General features: G+C 40.1%; 1 protein-coding gene across 1 annotated transcript in view; it reads left to right on the forward strand.

Moving 5' to 3' along the window:
* Positions 1-4,460: 4,460 nt before the first annotated feature.
* The window catches only part of C2CD6 (C2 calcium dependent domain containing 6), a 139,945-nt gene continuing 123,370 nt past the window's right edge, over positions 4,461-21,035 (forward strand). The window contains exon 1 of the mRNA XM_064287440.1: positions 4,461-4,688. Within this exon, the coding sequence (XP_064143510.1) occupies positions 4,461-4,688 (228 nt within the window). The remainder of the gene's footprint in view (positions 4,689-21,035) is intronic.

A 21,035-nucleotide genomic window follows, 5' to 3' on the forward strand; every position in this document is an offset into this window, starting at 1 on the left:
CTTCTCCCTCCATCTTTTTTTCTCCCTCCATCAAGTGTGGGTGGAATGATATACTTAGTTTCTTGTCAACAGGCAACCTCCCCAGTGGGGTTTTTGTGTGTGTGTGTGCACGTGTGTTTGGTACACAATAAAGTATGCACTAATACTGCCCCTCAAAAAAAAACAAAACCAAAGCATATGGTCGCCTAGGTCCCATTCCCCAGAGATTGAGATTTAGTAGTATGAAGTGGGGCCTGGGAAGCTACTTTTTTTTTGCAGCAAGGATTTATTCTTACATTGATGGATCTGTAGTTTGTAGCTTTTATTGTGTGTGTACTTTAGGTGAAAGCTTACAGCTAAAGGTAATTTCTCATACAAAAATTTATACACATTGTTATGTGACCATAGTTGCAATCCCTATAATGTGACAGCACACTGCCCCGTCCCACCCCAGGTTTCCTGTGTCCATTTAACCAGCTCCTGCCCCTTTCTGCCTTCTCATCTTGCCTCCAGACAGGAGCTGCCCGTTTAGTCTCATGTGTGTACTTGAACTAAAGCACACTTGTCACGGGTATTATGGTTTTATAGTCTGGTCGGGAAACCCTGGTGGCATAGTGGTTAAGTGCTACGGCTGCTAACCAACAGGTCAGCAAGTTGAATCTACCAGGTGCTCCTTGGAAACTCTATGGGGCAGTTCTACTCTGACCTATAGGGTTGTTATGAGTTGGAATTGATGGCAATGGGTTTGTTTTTTTGGGTTTTATCTAGTTAGTGAATTCCCCTCTCCCTCCCTCTCTACCCTCGTAACCATCAAAGAATGTTTCCTTCTGTGTTTAAGCCTTTTCTTGAGTTCTTATAATATTAGTCTCAAACAATATTTGTCCTTTTGCAGCTAATTTCACTCAGCATAATGCATTCCAGACTCATCCATGTTGTGAGATGTTTTGTGGATTCATCATTGTTCTTTACCATTCCTATATTCCATTGCGTGAATATACCATAATTTGTTTATCCATTCTTCCGATGATGGGCCCCTAGGTTGTTTCCACCTTTTTGCTATTGTGAACAGAGCTGTAATGAATGTGTTCATATCTATTCATGTGGTGGCTCTTATTTCTCTAGGATACAGTCCAAGGAGTGGGATTGCTGGATTCCGTGGTACTTCTATTTCTAGCTTTTTAAGGAAGCGCCAAATCAATTTCCAAAGTGGTTGTACCATTTTACATTCCCACCAGCAGTGTATAAGTGTGGGAAGCTACATTAGGAAAAAAAAAAAAAAAAGCCAAGGTGATTGTGATATGGCCAGTAGAACAGCCAGCATTTGGGACCCCTGGCCTACATATATCATTTCTAATCAACTAAAATTTTTTTTTTTTTTTTATGAAACAAAACTAAGGATGTGATAGATGATTTGATCAAGATCAAATCACTAGGTTTGTTGGAGGGTGAGAAAATGATAAAACATGGTACCTGCCTTTTGGATGCTCACAATCTATTCAGAGAGACATTGATAGGCATATGAGTGGAAGAATCTAGGAAGGAGTTGTGGGTAAGGCTGGATGTGAGCAGATCTTTATAGGATGCATGGCCCTTCTACAAGTGGACATGAGGAACAAGGACTTTGTGAGACTTCAAAGTCCTTGTGAGGGCTTTATATCTGGAAAATTACCAAACATAAAAATGTTGAGAAAGAGTAGCAACTGTAATATCTACCAACCTAGATTTAATAATTGTTAAAATTTTGCCCCAATTGCTTATCTACGTTACCTTTCTTTATGTATCCCTGCCCCCTTTTTTTCCCCTAAACCTTTTGAAAGTAAGTTGCAGACATCATGGCACTTAATTGAAAATTTCAGCATGCATCTCCTAAAAGTAAGGACATTTGTCTACACAAGCACAGTACCATTAAAACACCTGGAAAACAGTAATTCCATTATATCTTATATCCATTCCATTCTCAAATTTCCGCAGTTGTCTCTCAAGATCCAGTCAAAGTCTGCATACACATTGCATGTGTTATCTTAATTTAAAACCATCTCCTTATCTTTTTTTTCACCGCATAACGTTTTTCTAAAATTGAAAATGCTACTGAGAAAATTGTACAGCCATATAATTGTAAGAAATAATATGGAAAGATCCATTGTACAGGTTTTCAGTTTCCCCCAATATCATTTTGCAAAACTAATATCATGACCAGGATATTGTTATGGATACAGTTTATAGATTTTATTCAGGTTTCCTCAGTTCTACTTGTACTCATTTTTCTGTATCTGTGTGTATTATATTCTGTACAGTTTTATTACCTGTGTAGGTTTGTGTAGCCACTACCACACTCAAGATACTGAACTGTTTGAAAACCACAAGTATCCCTCAGGTTGCTCTTTTATAACCAAACCTGTTGCCTCCCTACCCCCACTAAGCCTCCAACCCTAACTCCTGGCAACCATTAATGTGTCCTCCATCTCTAAAATTTTGTCATTTCAAGAATGTTATACATACAATCATACCCAGTACAACCCAGTCCGTATACATGTGTAATATTTTGAGATTGGCTTCCCCCCCCACCACCCTAGCATAATTCCCTGGAGATTCATCCAAGTTGTGTGTATTAATAGTTTGTACCTTTAGATTGCTGAGTAGTAGTCTAAGGTGTGCATTAGCGCAGTTTAACCATTCACCTCTTGAAGGACATCTGGGCTGATTACGGTTTTTGACTATTATGAGTAAAGCTGCTATGAACATTCATTTACAGGTTTTTGTGTGAACTTAAGTTTTCATTTCTCTGGGATAAATGCCCAAGAGCACAGTTGCTGGGTTGTATGGTAGTTCCATGCCAAACTGTTTACTAGAGAGGCTGTACCATTTTACACTTCCCCACGATTTTTTTTTTTAAGAGTGTAAGCCAGTTTTGTTTTCAAACGTTCCACATACATTTTGGATATGTCTGATTTTTGCCTCATGGTGTATTAACTTTTTTCCTCAATCTCCTGAATTTCCTGTAAACTGGAGGTTAGGTCTAGATGTTTGATTAAAGTTAAACATTATTTTTAAACAAGATTATTTCATATATGGATTCTTTTTTTTCTTATTCTGTACTTTACACTGCATGACATGACCCCTAAGGAAGTCATAGAGTGCTGGTGGACAAGTCTCACTGGCATGATGATTAAACACTACACAGCACAAACCCAAAATGACAACAAACATGTATTGAGGGCCTTGGGCTATTGTGTCATGCAACCTGAAGAGCTGAAGGTGAGGATAAGGTCCCTGCCCTCAAAGAACTCTGTCTAGTGAAATTAACACCTAATTCTAATAGCATGAGCCCACTAAAAGGGATATGTGAAGTGGTAGGTTGGAGACAGTGATTAATTCTGCCTTTGGGGTATGTGTGTATGGAAACCCTAGTGGTGTAGTTGTTAAAAGCTTGGCTGCTAACCAAAAAGTTAGCAGTTTGAATCCACCAGCCACTCCTTGGAAATTCTATGGGGCAGTTCAACTCTCCTTTAGGGTCGCTATGAGTTGGAATTGACTCCACAGCAATGTTTTTTTTTTGGGGGGGGGGGAATTATGTGTATGGCTGAAAGCTGATCTTTGAGCTGGCCCTTGAATGAAAGAAGAATGAATTTCAAATAGAATAGCAATAAAAAATGATCCTGAGTTAACAAGAGTGCATCTTGGAAGCGCTTTGTTTCCATAGTAAGGAATCTAAATTTTGTGGCCAGTAAAGGTGCTCTGGAAGTTTCTAGTTTGGTTTTGTCTTTGATGGTAAAACTGTGTTAATACTGGGGCAAGTGGAAGGGATGGATGACAGGAGACAGACCGTGAGTAAAGCACTGCAATAGTCTGTGCATGAGAAGATCTCCTAAACTGGGTGCCATAAAGAGGAGGAGTAGAGTTTAGGTATTGGGGGTTAGTTTTTTAAAAAGTGAAGTTTTAAGCTTTTGTGGATACGACAATGCCACATCAAATGAGTTTTGGGAGGGATGATGAGTATTAACGTGTTGCGTTGATGAGTCTGTGGGACAGTCAAGTAAAGGTGTCCAGGTAGATTGTTGGAAACGAAACATCTGGAGCTCAGGAGATAATGTGCAGGAGGTGATGAATGATACTGCAAATCTAGAAAGAAAGGAGGAGAGAGAAGAGGGCTCATGATGGGTTAGCGGACAGACAGGAAAATGAACTAAGATGTTTAATCACCATGTGATGAGTCTGGCTGTCCACCAGCATGCGCTGACATCCTTCTAAAGAAGAGGGAAATGGCCTTGCAACTGCTGACGGCCGACGCCCCAGGCTCGCCAACTTGGCCGTCGGGCAAAGCCGCAGGAGGCTCCATGCTGGGTTGAGGCCTGGCCTCACCGCTGGGTGGCGCCGTACTGCGCGGGAGCGGGAAAGCGCGGGAAAGGCAGCGAGAGGGTTGCGCCTGCGCGGTGGCGGCGGCTGTCGGTTAGGCATAGACAGCCCTGACGAGGAATGGAGGGATGGAGCTGCCTCAAGACGCGCGAAGCGTTTCCATCTCGGCAGATAACCGCAGTGCGCAACTCCATTCCCTGTTCACAGCCCCTATACTTCAGACGAGCCCCTATGCCATCCTGGATCCCACGCACAGCAGAGGGTCCGAGTTTTCTAGCCGCTACCCGCAGGGGCATGGCAAGGCGATGCCACCCAAGGCCGAGGCCAAGGAGGGCCCGGGGCACCGGCTGCTGAAGGTGAGCGAGTAGGGGCGGGCACTCGGGGAGAGGGTCCGAGCGGCGTCCGTCTCTACCCTGACCACCTGGAGGGCCGGGAAAGTGGCCGCGACAGTCCATTCTACTTGAGAAAGGGTTTAAAGGAGTCAGTAAATGCAGATTGGAGGGAGGGAGACTGCCCCAAATTGGAAGCTGGTATAACTGAGAGTTTACTTGTGAGACTTTGGGCAGTTATTTAACTTGTTGGAGCGTCGGTTTATTGTCAAAGACAAAAATTAGTTCCTACTTATAAGGTCGGGTAGAGGAACTAAAGGAGGTAATGATATAAAGTATTTAAAACTTATGCCATTGAGTCGATTCCGACTCTTAGCGACACTATAGGTCAGAGTAGAACTGTCCCGTAGGGTTTCCAAGGCCGTAATGTTTATGGAAGCAGACTGCCACATCTTTCTCCCTCTAGCGGTAGCCACTGCACTACCAGGGATCCTTAAAAAAAAAACAAAAAAAACCCAAACCCGTTGCCATCAGTTGATTCCAACTCACAGCGACCCTATAGGACAGAGTAGAACTGTCCCACAGAGTTTCCAGGGACCGTTGGTGAATTCAAACTGCCGACCTTTTGGTTAGCCGGCGTAGCTCTTAACCACTACGCCACCAGGGATCCTTATAAAGTGCTTACCACCCCCGCCAAAAAAAACCTGTTGCCAGCGAGTCAATTCCGACTCATAGCGATCTTGTAGTGCTTAGTACAAGTGTAAATCTCAAAGTCAATAAATGTTAACTGCTGTCATCATTATCACCATTATTGGGATTTCATGTGGATAAAGGACTGAATTCAGAAACTTCGGTTATCCTTGTTTTCATTCCTGAGGTTCTTACAGAATGAACCTGCAGGAGCAAATCTGCATCATGACTGCAAAGTCAATTATTGGCCTTGGTTCTTATTTATTTTTGAAAATGTGTGAAATTCCTTAGTTTATATTTAGCGGTACCACCAGAGGCTGGAGACCTAAACGGGAATCAAGTTGAAATTCACTCTTTCAAAGTTGTTAGAGGCTTATTAAGAAATTTTACACTCTTTATTGGTCCTAAGTTATTAAAAAATACTACAGATACAAGTTGTTGGCAGTTATTAGCTGCTGTGGAATCTACTCATGACAAACCCATGTATTACAGAGTAAAACTGTTCCATGGGGTTTTCTTGGCTGTAAACTTTACGGAAGCACATCACTAAGCCTTTCTTGTGTGTAGCTGCTGAGTGGATTCGGACCTCCAACCTTTTGGTTAACAGTTGATAGCAAGCTGCTTGTGTCGCACAGGCTCCTAAAAGTATTCATCAGGAAACAAATGGTACGTGAAAAGATGATGTCTTTATCCGTAAAATTAGGGAGACAAATTGCTTTATCACTAAGATAACCTACTAATTGCAAAAATTTAGAATACTCTTTTTTTTTTTTTTTTTTACTCATTGCTGTGATAAATTGAGAGATGCATTGTATGTATCTCTCAGATGTATTTCATGTTTGTCAGATTATATTTTGGAAAGCAGTAGTTTAGAGGTAATGCTCCCATAAAGATTAAAAAAAATAAGAAACCCTCTGGGGCAGTTCTACTCTGTCCTACAGGGTCGCTATGAGTCGGAATCGACTCAACGGCAGCAGGTTTGGTTTTTGTTTTTCTTACGTTGCTGTTGTGTGCCGTTGATTCAAACTGGTGGATTCAAACTGCTGACCTTTTGGTTAGCAGCCACAGCACTTAACCATATGCCACCACGGTTTCCGAAACAACAATATAGACAGGAAAATAGGTGTGGCCTTGTAGATGGAAGGTGTAGGTGGAGAAGAAAGCAAGTACAGCCAGAAAAGTTTGATAAATTGAGGGAAAGAAAAAGGAGGGATAATCAGCTGGAAGTTTCAATGCGATTTTTAGAAAAGGTTTATGGCCTGTAGGGTACTAAGATAATTGGAAGGTTTAGCTAGGGCCCAGATGGAGGGGTATTGTAGTTTATGATTTCGGTAAAAAAGTGAATAACCTATGCCACACTTTAGTATCACTTCTTTGAATCTCCTTAACTCTTTTTAGTAGCTCACTGTGATTCTACATCTTGGACCTTGTCTTCACTCTGAGGGCTTTGCCTTCAAAATCTTGCAATGCAGATTTTACATCTTAACCTCCTATTACCCATTGCATCAAGTCAACTCCCACTCATAGCAACCCCATGTGCACTTCTGACCAATAAATTGTTGACTATTAAGCAATGCTTATCCAGAGGTGACACTAAAGAAGCAGGCTTCAAGATAAAAACAAGTATTAAAAATAAAAATGAGCAGAGATATCAGCAGCACACACTGGTGGGGAGATAGACTACACGATTCGTTAAGGCAAGTCATTAAACGAAGAAACAAAATCCAAGAAACAGCAACAATAATAGCCTGAGGGGAATCCAGAGTTAGTACGAAACATTGTCAAAATGTTGGATTTTTGACAAAAAATTTCTCAAGATGAAAGGAAACAGGAAAGTTTCATCAGGTTAAGAAACCTTTTTTTTCCTTTTAAATATATATAAAAAGTAATACCCTCCAATTACTTTGTAAGTTCTAATAAAACAATTAGAGAAGATGACATTTTACTGGTCAAATTTTAACTAAAACCTTTGCATAACTGAGAAAGAAATAAGTATTTTGATTTATAAAGCACAGGCAAATGTGCTTCTTCCATCTGGAGTTTCAAATCTTTGAAGGTATCTTCTTCAAATATAATGGCATTAAAAACCAAATAGTGAAATAAATTGACCTTAGAACCAGACCATCATATCACTGCATCACAAAGTATTACATCATGCTTTTCAAAAATAGTGATGCTTATTGTGTTTTATATAATTAATAAAATGGAATTAAAAATAATTTTTAGAAACATTTCTTATATATCATTTTTAATTTTTGTATGTTTTATGATTTACATAATAAATTGTAGTGTATTTTTTTATAAATAAACATACATTGATGACAGATGCTCAGATTATTTTTATTGATAAGATTGTACAATCAAAGAAATTTGGAGGCTACTGCTACAGAGTCACGTTTACCCATTGCCATCAAATTGATTCTGACTCATAGCGACCCTATAGGACAGGGTAGAACTGTCCTATTGGGTTTCTAAGACTGTAATCTACACGGAAGCAAACTGCCACATCTTTCTCCCAAGGAGCCTGCTTTAACCACTGCATCACCAGGGCTCCTCACAGGGTGACATCTGGATGCCTATGATTATTCCTTGCTTTCCTAAATCTTCCTCTGGAGGCTTTAAACTGCCAGTTTCCTTGCATATGCGTGGGCACAGACTGCTTAGAATGAAGGAGGTTCACTCTCTCCTAAAGGGGAACCTTCTATTTGTGGTGAAGGTGGGAGGCCCATGAAGTTTCAGTTTAGATTTAATACCAGGAAGCCTTGGTAAAGCTGGTATTTTTTTTTTTCACATATTACTGTCCATTTTTTGTTCAAGTACTAATGGTCAGCATCCTGGAGTGAAAGAGTAACAAGTGGTAAGGTTCCAGTACCCACCTCCGTCAGAACTGCCTAAGAACTACCTCAGACTCATAGGGCAAATAAGAGGAGAGGAAAGCAAGAGTGCTAGGGGAGGAGATGGTAATATTTCAAGTGAGTTTGAAGAAGTAAAAAAAATTAAGAACTAGAGGGAGAGTAGCCTAGACAAAATAAATAACAGGTGTAAAAGCATAAAGAAGGAAGGCAATTTTATATTACTACAGTATTTATATATGTACATATGTAAATCATTCATTTCCTTAAATTGCCCTGTACAGTCAATGCAATTAAAATAAAAATCTGGATAAGATTTTCTTTGGAAATTGATGGCTTATTCTAAAATTAATATGGAAATGCAAAGGCCAAGAATAGTCAAGGGAATCTTGGAGAGAAAAAGTAGGTGGAAGTACTTAATCTATGGATATGAAGACACTATAAAATTAAGTACAGTGTGGCATTAACACAACTGGTAACCCGTTTCTATTAAGTCCATTCTGACTCATAGTGACTGGCATTAACACAAGGATAGATAAATATACCAAAGAAACTGAATAGAGAGTATAGAAATAGACCCACCCTTTATGGACACTTCATTTGTGACAAAATTGGCACTTTCGAATAGTGGGGAGAGGAGATTCTTAGCTGAGTCAAGTGGAAATTCCTGTGCCAAAAAAAACTTGACCTGTACCTATCACATACAAAAAAAAAAAAAAAAACAATCACAGGGGAATTGTAAATCTCATTGTGAAAGAAAAACAGTAAAACAACTAAAAGACAATATAGGAGAATAAGTTCATGACTTTAGGGTAGAAGATTTTTAAAACAGAATACAAAAAGCAATAACCATAAAGGAAAAGATTGATATACTGCACTATATTCAAGTTAAGAACTTTGTTTATTAAAAGACATTAGAAAAAGAAATTTGCAACATGTATAACTGACAAAGTACTCATATCTAGAATCTATATTTAAAAAAATGATGAATCAGTAAGCAAATAGCAGGCAACCTAATGGAAAAATGGGCAAGAGGCTTGAACAGACACTTCATGAAGTTTATATGATGGCTAATAAACATATGGAAAGGAGCTCACCCTCATTAGTCATCAGTGAAGTTAAAATTAACATCACAAAGAGATACCACTGCATGTCCCTCAGGTTACTTAAAATAAAGAGACTATCAGTCATAAGTGGCAAGGATGTGGAGAATTTAGAACTTTCATATTCTACCAGTGGGAATATAAATTGGTGTATTCTCTTTGAGAAAATTACATACCAAAAGTTGAGCATATACATAATCGTGACCCATGAATTCAGGTTCTAGGTTTATCCTCAATAGAATGGATTAACACATACACCAAATACATGTGCAAGATGTTCATAGCTGCATTTTTCACAATACTCATTTTTCATTTTTATTCTCAGCTATGCAGAAGTCTTAGTTAAAATTTGACCAGTAAAATGTCATCTTCCCTGATTAATTAGATCTTGCAAACTAGTTGGAAGATATTGCAGTTTTTTTCTTTTTAAAATGAAAAATGTCTTCTTAACCTGCTGAAACACCTCATTTTAAAAACTCTAAACAAATAAGAAAATTGTTTCCAAATTTTTAAAGTGTTCAGTCATAGGCTTTTAGGGTGACCATCACATCATTTTTACACATGCACACACACACACACAAACACACGAAATCACATTAGATGGAAACATTTCTAATCATTTTCAAAATGTTGCCAGCTTAACAGAAGTTTCTTAAAAAAAAAAAAAAAGTTATTTTCCCACTCATTGTTTTAAAGTCAACTTACCCTGAAAGGAATGATGAAAATATGTATTAAAATATTGTATGCATTTTAATATCTGCTAGTTTTTATACTACTGTCATCCATTTGTCATCTCAGCAAAAGTTAGCAAATTTGGAACGCTTGTCTTTGTAAAACCAAATTGCATGATATGTCTTTATGTTTGCCAACTTTTTAAAATGGTTTTCCATGAAATTTTTAAATTTCATTCCTCATCTGTTTATAACCTTTCAAAACCAAATGTGCTGCTATGGAGTCGACCCTATAGGACAGAGCAGGACTGCCCATAGCATTTCCAAGGAGCGGCTGGTAGATCCGAACAGCCAAACTTTTGGTTAGCAGTGATAGCCCTTAACCACTGCGCCACCAGGGCTACTCTGTTTGTAAAGCAGAACAAATATTCTACTACTTAAGATAATGTACTTGGTCAGTCCACTCAAATGGCAAACACAATACCCTGACACCAAATTGAAAGCATGAGGGTGCTGATATCAATCCCTGTGAGCATGAATCTCACTCTTTTCCTTCAGGATATTTGCCTTCTGCCTACAGTCGGCTGAATGTGATACTTAACTATGCGGCATGCGGACAGAGTAAGGGTGACATTGTCAATCCATATACTGAATACTAATAAATCTTACTTTCTTATCTGTTAAATAAGAACAATGATAAATTCTTATATTTTCTCTCTTTACCCCATGTTGAAAACTATTACTCTAGAGGATAATCGTCAAGCCCTGCTGTGGATGTCCTTGTTTGGGGGAGAGAAAACCATGAAGGGTTAAAAGGTGTCATTGCTCCTAAACTCAGGCAGGGAAGAGTAAGATTTTTTTTAAAAATCCTTTTAAAGTTTGGTAATTACATATACTTATAACTTGTGTGGAAACCCTGGTGGTTAAGTGCTTAAGTGTTATGGCTGCTAACCAAAAGGTAGGCAGTTCGAATCCACCAAGTGTTCCTTGGAAACTCTGCGGGGGAGTTCTACTCTGTCTTATAGGGTCGCTATGAGTCGGAATCTACTTGATGGTGATGGGTTTGGTGTTTGGGTATAAATTGTGCAGTGACTGTCAAGGTCCGATCGATAAAATCCATTGTTCTTCTTCCCTGTGTAGAAGAGCTTGGTTTTGGATAGGGTGATGGCAACAGTGAAAGACTTTGGTAGTAGGGAAGGGTGAAGGAAAAATTCTCTCTTCTCGATGATGTTTTTGAATTTTTAATTGCTTCAAGGCCTAGGGCCGACCGTGGAACAGATCATCCATTATTCATATGCAAGTTCAGGTTGAAGCTGATGAAAATTCGAACAAGTCCACAAGAGCCAAAGTGTGACCTTAGTATATTCCACCTGAATTTAGAGAGCATCTCGAGAATAGATTTGACTAATTATAACACTAATGACTGAAGACCAGAAGAGTTGTGTAATGACATCATACATGAAGAAAGCAAGAGGTCATTAAAAAGACAGGAAAGAAAGAAAAGATCAAAATGGATGGCAGGAGCAACCCTGAAAGCCTTATGAACGTAGAGTACCTAAAATGAAAGGAAGAAATGATGAAGTAAAAGAGCTGAACAGAAGATTTCCAAGGCAGCTCGAAAAGACAAAGTATTATAATGACACGTACAAAGAGCTGGAGTTAGAAAACCACAAGGGAAGAACATGCTCAGTATTTCTCAAGCTGAAAGAACTGAAGAAAAAATTCAAGCCTTGATTTACGATATTGAAGGATTCTACAGGGAAAATATTAAATGATGCAGGAAGCATCAAAAGAAGATGGAAGAAATACAGTGTCACTGTACCAAAAAGAATTGGCCGATGTTCAACCGTTTCAGGAGGTAGCATATGATCAGGAACGGATGGGACTGAAGGAAGAGGTCCAAGCTGCACTGAAGGCATTGGAGAAAAACAAGGCTGCAAGAACTGACAGAATACAAATTGAGATGTTTCAACAAATGGATGCAGCGCCAAAAGCATTCACTTGTCTGTGCCAAGAAATTTGGAAGATAGCTACCTGGCCAACTGACTGGAAGAGGTCCATATTTATGCCTAATCCCAAGAAAGGTGATCCAACAGAATGCAGAAGTTATCAAACAATACCATTAATATCACATGCAATAAAATTTTGCTGAAGATCATTCAAAAGCGGTTTCAGCAGTACAACTACAGGAAACTGCCAGAAATTCAGGCCAGTTTCAGAAAAGGACGTGGAACCAGGGGTATCATTGCTGATGTCAGATGGATTTTGGCTGAAAACAGAGAACACCAGAAAGATATTTACCTGTGTTTTATTGACTATGCAAAGGCATTGACTGTGTGGATCATAACAAATTATAGATAACATTTTGAAGAATGGGAATTCCGAAATACTTAATTGTGCTAATGAGGAGCCTGTACATAGATCAGACAGAGCAAGGGGATACTGCATGGTTTAAAGCCAGGAAAGGTATGTGTCCGAGGTTGTATCCTTTTACCATGCTTATTCAATCTGTATGCTAAGCAAATAATCCAAGAAACTGGACTGTATGAAGAAGAATGGGGCATCCAGATTAGAGGAAGACTTATTAACAACCTGTATTATGTAGATGACAGAACCTTGCTTGCTGAAAGTGAAGAGAACTTGAAGCACTTATTGATGTACATCAAAGCCTACAGCGTTCAGTATGGATTACATTTTAACTTAAAGAAAACTAAATTCCTCATGACTGGACCAATAAATAACATCATGATATATGGAGAAAAGATTGACATTGTCAAGGATTTCATTTTACTTAGATCCACAATCACCGCCCATGGAAGCAGCATTGCAAAAGATGTGTTGCATTGGGCAAACCTGCTGCAAAAGATCTCTTTAAAGTGTTAAAAAGCAAAGATGTCACTTTAAGGACTAAGGTGTACCTGGCAGAAGCCATGGTGTTTTCAATTGCCTCATATGTGTGCAAAAGCTGGACAACAAATAAAGAAGATGGAAGAAGAATTGATGCCTTGGAATTATGGTGTCGGTGAAGAATATTGAGTATACCATGGGCTGCCAAAAGAATAAACAAATCTGTCTTGGAGAAAGTACAGCCAGAATGCTTCTTAGGAACAAGAATGGCAAGACTTCATCTCACATACTTTGGATGGGAGGTACCAGTCCCTGGAGAAGGACATCATACTTGGTAGAGGGTTAGTGAAAAAGAAGACTGTCAATGAGATGGATTGACACCGTGGCTACAACAATGGGCTCAGGCATAACAAGTGTGAGGATGGTGCAGAACCAGGCAGTGTTTCATTCTGTTGTACACAGAATCGATGTCACCTAACAATAACAGCAGCAGTTGTTGTTTCAACTGTCTCCAACACAAGACTGTGAACTTCTTGAAGGCAGCAACACTTTAACCTTGGAATCAGCACAGTGCCAGAATATCAGTACATGTAAAATAATTAATGTAAGGATTGTGAAGTGTCAATTAAGGCTAGGAAGTAGGGGTATTCTAGGAAAAGGTAAGTATGTGGGCTAATGGGTTTTCAAAGAAAACTGTGTAATGCAGTCATTGGGGAAGAAGTGCAGAACAGTGTGAGTGAATGTACAGACTTAAGGTGTCCTAAGGGACTTCTATTCAAGATGGGGCCAAAGGGGACAAAGCTGACAGGTATAGTGGAATTAGCTGAAATCAAAATTCTGTGCAGGTTCAGGAGAAATTCTAGGTGGTGTCAGAGCCTTTATGAAACTTGGCTTTAGACTGAACTCTGTTCAAAGTTCAAATTGAATTTTGGTAAACAGTTGTTTTGCTGATGTTGCTGCCATTGAAGAGACCTCTGCTCAGATAAGGAAGGGAAAGTAAAAAGGTAGTAAAATGTGGGGGAAAGTGGTATTTTTGCCAGGTTGTCAAAGGTGTAATTAAGTATCGATATTCTAAAGGACTTCTTTTATTTTTTGAATTATTTTGTATTTATTGATAATGCTCATCCAAAATGTACTTCCCAAATAAAGGTTACCAAAACGTTGTTGTTGTTGTTAGGAGCCATCGAGTCGGTTCCAACTCACAGCGACCCTATGTACAAAACAATGAAATACTGCCTGTTCCTGCTCCATGCCCACAGTTGTCATTATGCTTGAGCCCATTGTTACAGCCACTGTGTCAGTCCATCTCATTAGGGTCTTCTTTTTCGCTGACCCATTACCAAGCATGATGTCCTTCTCCAGGGACTGATCTCTCCTGACAGCATGTCCAAAGTATATAAGAGTAGACTCGCCATCCTTGCTTCTAAGGAGTATTCTGGTTGTACTTCTTCCAAGACAGATTTGTTTTTTCTTTTGGTAGTCTATGGTATGTATATTGAATATTCTTCTCCAACACCGCAGTTCAAAGATGTCAATTATTCTTCTGTCTTCCTTATTCATTGTCCAGCTTTCACATCCATATGATGCAATTGAAAATACCATGGCTTGGGTCAGGCGCAGCTTAGTCTTCAAGGTGACATCTTGGCTTTTCAACACTTTTAAAGAGGTCTTTTGCAGCAGATTTGCCCAGTGCAATGTGTCATTTGATTTCTTGACTGCTGCTTTCGTGGGCAATGATTGTGGATCCAAGTAAAATGAAATCCTTGACAATGTCAGTCTTTTCTCCATATATCATGATGTTGCTTATTGGTCCAGTTGTGAGGATTTTTGTTTTCTTTGAGTTGAGGTACAATCCATACTGAAGGCTGTGGTCTTTAATTTTCATCATTAAGTACTTCAAGTCGTTTTCACTTTCTGCAAGTAAGGTTGTGTCATCTGCATAAACCAAGTTGTTAATGAGTCTTCCTCTAATCTTGATGCCCCATTCTTTTTCATATAGTCCAGCTTCTCGGATCATTTGCTGAGCATACAGATTGAACAGGTATGGTGAAAGGATACAACCCTGTCAAACACATTTCCTGACTTTAAACCACACAGTATCCTCTTGCTCTGTCTGAACAACTGCCTCTTGATCTATGTACGGGTTCCTCCTGAGCACAATTAACTGCTCTGGAATTCCCATTCTTCGCAATGTTATCCATAATTTGTTATGATCCACACAGGCAAATGCCTTTGCATAGTCAATAAAACACAGGTGAATATCTTTCTGGTGTTCTCTGTTTTCAGCCAAAATCCATCTGACATCAGCAATGATACCCCTGGTTCCACGTCCTTTTCTGAAACTGGCCTGAATTTCTGGCAGTTTCCTGTAGTTGTACTGCTGAAACCGCTTTTGAATGATCTTCAGCAAAATTTTATTGCATGTGATATTAATGGTATTGTTTGATAACTTCTGCATTCTGTTGGATCACCTTTCTTGGGAATAGGCATAAATATGGACCTTTTCCAGTCAGTTGGCCAGGTAGCTGTCTTCCAATTTTCTTGGCATAGACAAGTGAGCACTTCCAGTGCTGCATCCATTTGTTGAAACATCTCAGTTGGCATTCTGTCAGTTCTTGCAGCCTTGCTTTTCTCCAACGCCTTCAGTGCAGCTTGGACCTCTTCCTTCAGTCCCATCAGTTCCTGATCATATGCTACCTCTTGAAATGGCTAGAAATTGACCAATTCTTTTTGGTGGAATGACTCTGTGTATTTCTTCCATCTTCTTTTGATGTTTCCTGTGTTGTTTAATATTTTCCCCATAGAATCCTTCACTATTGCAACTTGAGGCTTGAATTTTCTCTTCAGTTCTTTCAGCTTGAGAATTGAGGAGCGTGTTCCTCCCTTTTGGTTTTCTACCTCCAGCTCTTTGTACATGTCATTATAATACTTTGTCTACTCGAGCTGCCTTTGAAATCTTCTGTTCAGTTCTTTTTACTTCATGATTTCTTCCTTTTGCTTTAGCTACTCCATGTTCAAGAGCAAGTTTCAGAGTCTCTTCTGACATCCATTTTGTTCTTTTCTTTCCTATCTTTTTACTGACCTCTTGCTTTCTTCATGTATGATGTCCTTAATGTCATCCCACAACTCGTCTGGTCTTTAGTCATTAGTGTTCAATGTGTCAAATCTGTTCTTAAGATGGTCTCTAAATTGAGGTGGGATATACTCAATGTCATACTTTGGCTGTCATGGACTTGTTCAAATTTTCTTCAGTTTCAACTTGAACTTGCATATGAGCAATTGATGGTCTGTTCCAAAACATTAGAAAGCATGATAAACTAAACAAAGCCATTGCTGTCAAGTTAATTCTGACTCATAGTGACCCTAAAGGACAGAGTAGAACTGCCTGATAAGGTTTCCAAGGCTGCAATCTTTATGGAAACAGACTGCCACATCTTTCTCCCATGGAGTGGCTGATGGGCTCAAACTGCTTTCTTTCAGCACTTAAAATGTTTTACTCCACTGTCATCTTGCTTGCATGCTTTCTGGAGAAAAGGTCCTTGTAATTTTATCCTTGTTCTTTTATAGGTACGGTTTTGCTTTTGTTTGTTTTTTAACTCTGATTTCTTTTAAGATTTTCGCTTTGTTTTTGAGATTCTGCAGATGGAATGTGATATGCCTAGGTGTAGATTTTTGGTATTTATCCTGCTTGGTGCTGTCTGAGCCTCATGGATCTGTGGCTTGGCATCTGTCATTAATTTTGAAAATTCTTGACCATTATAACATCAAATATTCCTCTGTTCCTTTCTCTCTTCCCCTTCTGGTGTTACCATTACATGTGTGTTATGCCTTTTGTGATTGTACCACAATTCTTGGATATGTGTTCCATTTTTGTCATTCTTCTTTTCTTAGCTTTTCAGTTTGAGAAGTTTTTATTACCTACCTTCAAGCTGATTTCTTTCCTCAGCTGTATTCAGTCTACAGATGAGCCCATCAAAGACATTCTTCATTTCTTTTGTGTTGTTTTTTATTTCCAGCATTTCCTTTTGATCTTTCCTTAGAGTTTCCATCTTTCTGCTTACATTACCCATCTATTTTTGGCTGTTGTCCCCTTTTTCCATTAGAGTCCTTACCATATTAATCACGTTGTTGTTGTTAGTTGCCATCAAGTTGATTCGGACTCATGGCAACCCCATATGGTATAGATTTGAGCTTCTCCATAGGGTTTTCTTGGCCATAATCTTAATGGAAGCACATTGCCAGAGTTTTTCTTCCACAATACTGCTGTGTGGGTTCGAATCACCAATCTTTAGGTTAGTAGTTGGGTACAAACGATTTGCACCACCTAAGGACCTTGTATTAATCATAACCAAGCAACCAACCTATTGCCATCAAGTCGATTCCGACTTATAGTGACCCTTTAGGACGTAGTAGAACTGCCCCATAGGGTTTCCAAGGCTGTAATCTTTACAGAAGCAGACTTCTGCATCTTTCTCCCTTGGAGTGGGTGGTGGGTTTCAAGCACTGACCTTTCAGTTAGCAGCTGAGCACTTAATTACTGTGCTGCCAGGGATCCTATATTAATCATAGCTCTTTTAAATTGACAATTCTAAAGCCTCTGTCATACTGGAGTCTGGTTCTGGTGCTTGGACTGTGACTTTTGCCTTTTAACATGTCTTATAATTTGTTTTGTTGAAAGCTGGACATGATGTATTGGCCATAGGAACTGAGGTAGGTAGCCCTTTAGTGTCAGGCTTTATGTTTATCTAGCTAGGAATTAGGAATTTCTGTTTGTTCTAGCAACATTTTCTCTAGTGCTCTTGTTTCTGTTTCCCCGTCCTGCCGTCATTGTCTCCCTTGTTGTCTTTGTGTTCCTAGAGACTCCTTCATAAGTAGAGTCTAAGCCTTGCAGTTCTTTTCAGGTGTAATCCCCTCTTACTATACAGAAGCCCCTTTGATGTTGTGGTAAGTTTTAGTAAGAGGGGAAGCATTCTATATTCCTATCATTAGGTCTCAGTCTTTTAGTGGGTCTGTGTCCCTGGGCTATGACCATCACAAGTGTTTCTCAGCCTTCCACTTTCCTGACATCAGAGGCTACAAGGGACTGGAGTTGGGTAACTCCTTTCCCCCAAGTAGGTTACTGAAAAAACCAAGCTCATTGTCGATGAGTTGATTCCTACTTACAGCAACCCTGTGTGTGTCAGAGTAGAACTGCACTCCATGGGATTTTCAGTGGCTGTAATATTATGGAATTGGGTTGCCAGACCTTTCTCCTGCAGCACTGCTGGGTGGGTTTGAAACTACAACATTTCTGTTAGTAGCTGAGTGCAAACAGTTTGCACGACTCGGGTGTCTCCAAGGAGCTTAACCCGTTGCCGTCAAACTGATTCTGACTTATAGTGACCCAATAGGACAGAGTAGAACTGCCCCATAGGGCTTTCAAGAAGCAGCTGGTGGATTTGAACTGCGACTTCTTGGTTAGCAGCCAAACTCTTAACCACTTTGCCACCAGGGCCCCCCATATAGGTTAGGCTCTGGTAAAATAGTTTCCCCTGAGGTCAAGGCTTTGTTCAAGAGAACAGAATACTCTGGGTGTATTTCAAAATGGTTACTTTTCCCTTCCCCCTGATGGGAGCTTAAGGGCATTTATCTCAGATCTTCACTCTGAGAACCAAGTGGGGCTCCTGGAGGTAAAACTCACTAAATTGTAGGGGTCCCTTTAAGGCTGGGCCCCGGGAGTTGTTTTTTTTTAAATAATTTTTATTGTGCTTTAAGTGAAAGTTTACAAATCAAGTCAGTCTCTCACACAAAAACCCATATACACCTTGCTACACACTCCCAATTACTCTCCGCCTAATTTTTTTTTTTTTTTTTTTTTAACGAGTCAGCCCGCTCTCTTCCTCCACTCTCTCTTTTTTTTTCGCCAGCTTCCAACCCCCTCTACCTTCTCATCTCCCCTCCAGGCAGGAGATGCCAACATAGTCTCAAGTGTCCACCTGATCCAAGAAGCTCACTCCTCACCAGCATCCCTCTCCAACCCATTGTCCAGTCCAATCCATGTCTGAAGAGCTGGCTTCGGGAATGGTTCCTGTCCTGGGCCAACAGAAGGTCTGGGGGCCATGACCACCGGGGTCCTTCCAGTCTCAGTCAGACCATTAAGTCTGGTCTTATGAGAATTTGGGGTCTGCATCCCACTGCTCTCCTGCTCCCTCAGGGGTTCTCTGTTGTGTTCCCTGTCAGGGCAGTCATCGGTTGTAGCCGGGCACCATCTAGTTCTTCTGGTCTGAGAATGATGTAGTCACTGGTTCATGTGGCCCTATCTCTTGGGCTCATAATCACCTTGTGTCCTTGGTGTTCTTCATTCTCCTTTGATCCAGGTGGATTGAGACCAGTTGATGCATCTCAGATGGCTGCTTGCTAGCGTTTAAGACCCCAGACGCCACCCTTCAAAGTGGGATGCAGGATGTTTTCTTAATAGATTTTATTATGCCAATTGACTTAGATGTCCCTTGAAACCATGGTCCCCAGACCCCTGCCGCCCTGGGAGTTTTTATCTCTCAAGCTAGTCCATGCTATATCTCCAGCAATTAGTCAGTTTCCTCTTGAGTGTTCCTACCAAGCTCTAGCTGTGGTTTCTGTTACTGGTAAGCTCTTATTCTCTGTATTCACCTGCTTCTCCAGGTTTCAGGCTGGTGGTTTGCCTTATGACTTTAAATCTCTGTTGGATCTAAGAAGAGTTGTTGACTTTCAATTTGTTCAGTTTTTTCTTGTTGTGAGGATGAAAGTGATGACTTCCAAGCTCTTTACTTGTTGCAAATCAGAAGTCCCTTACGGTAGCTTTTAATGAGTTGACTTGAATTTCTTTTTTTTTTTTTCTCTCTCTCTCTTTTTAAAAAATTTATTTATTGTGCTTTAAGTGAAAGTTTACAGATCAAGTCAGTCTCTTGTACAAAAACTTATACGCACCTTGTTATGCTCTCCTAGCTGCTCTCCCTCTTATAAGACAGCACACTCCTTCTCTCCACCCTGTATTACCCATGTCCATTCAACCAGCTCCTGTTCCCTACTGGCTTCTCATCTAACCTCCAGGCAGAAGCTGCCCACATCGTCTCATGTGTCTACTTGAGCCAGGAAGCTCACTCCTTCCTCATCCGTATCATTTTCTGTGCTATAGTTCAGTCCAATCCATGTCTGAAAAGTTGGCTTTGGGAATGTTTCCAGTCTTGGGCTAACAGAGGGTCTGGGGACCATGTCATTCGGAGTCCCTCCAGTCTCATTCAGACCATTAAGTTTGCTCTTTTTAGGAGAATTTGAGATCTGCATCCCATTGTTCTCCTGCGCCACCGGGGATTCACTGTTGTGTTCCCTTTCAGGGCAGTCATTGGTGATAGCCAGGCACCATCTAGTTCTTCTGGTCTCAGTCTGATGTAGTCTCTGGTTTATGTGGCCCTCTCTGTCTCTTGGGGTCATCTTTACCTTATGTCTTTTGTATTCTTTATTCTCCTTTGCTCCAAGTGAGTTGAGACCATTTGATGCATCTTAGATGGCCACTTGCTAGCATTGAAGAACCCAGACACCACTTACCAAAGTAGGATGCAGAATGTTTTCTTAATAGATTTTATTATGCCAATTGACCTAGATGTCTCCAAAGCCATGGTCCCCAAACCCCTGTCCCTACTACTCTGGCCTTTGAGGCGTTTGGTTGTATTCAGGAAACTTCTTTGCTTTTGGTTTAATCCAGTTGTGCTGACCCCTCCTGTATTGTGTGTTGCCTTTCCCTTCACCTGAAACAGCTCTTGTCTACCACCTAATTAGTGAATATCGCTCCCCCTCCCTCCCCACCTTTGTAACTATTGGCTTAAATTTCGTATTCTTTACTATCTCTTGGACATAATTCCCAAGTAAGTGCGCCCTTTCATTGTGCTGAAGTGCAGTTTCTTTAAATGGATGAAGTTGTGGTTGGTGGGAGATGAGGGGCAGGAATGAGCATTTTCTTCTCTTTTGTTCTTCTAGCATCCTTAATTTTCTTCTCTTACGCATTCTTTCCTTTCACTGTTGTGTATACAAGGTCCACCTCTTCGTTTCTGTCTCTGTTACCCAAAGAGCAACACTTCTCTGAGGCAGCTACTTCTGATCCTTCTCACTTTCAAGTCCCTTGACTATAGCTATTGCTGTAAACTACCAAGTTTCAGACTTGTGTTCAGAATTTTTGTACTTAGTGTTTGTTATGGA

This window comes from Loxodonta africana, chromosome 6 (genome assembly GCF_030014295.1).
Source record: "Loxodonta africana isolate mLoxAfr1 chromosome 6, mLoxAfr1.hap2, whole genome shotgun sequence".
Taxonomy (NCBI): Eukaryota; Metazoa; Chordata; class Mammalia; order Proboscidea; family Elephantidae; genus Loxodonta; species Loxodonta africana.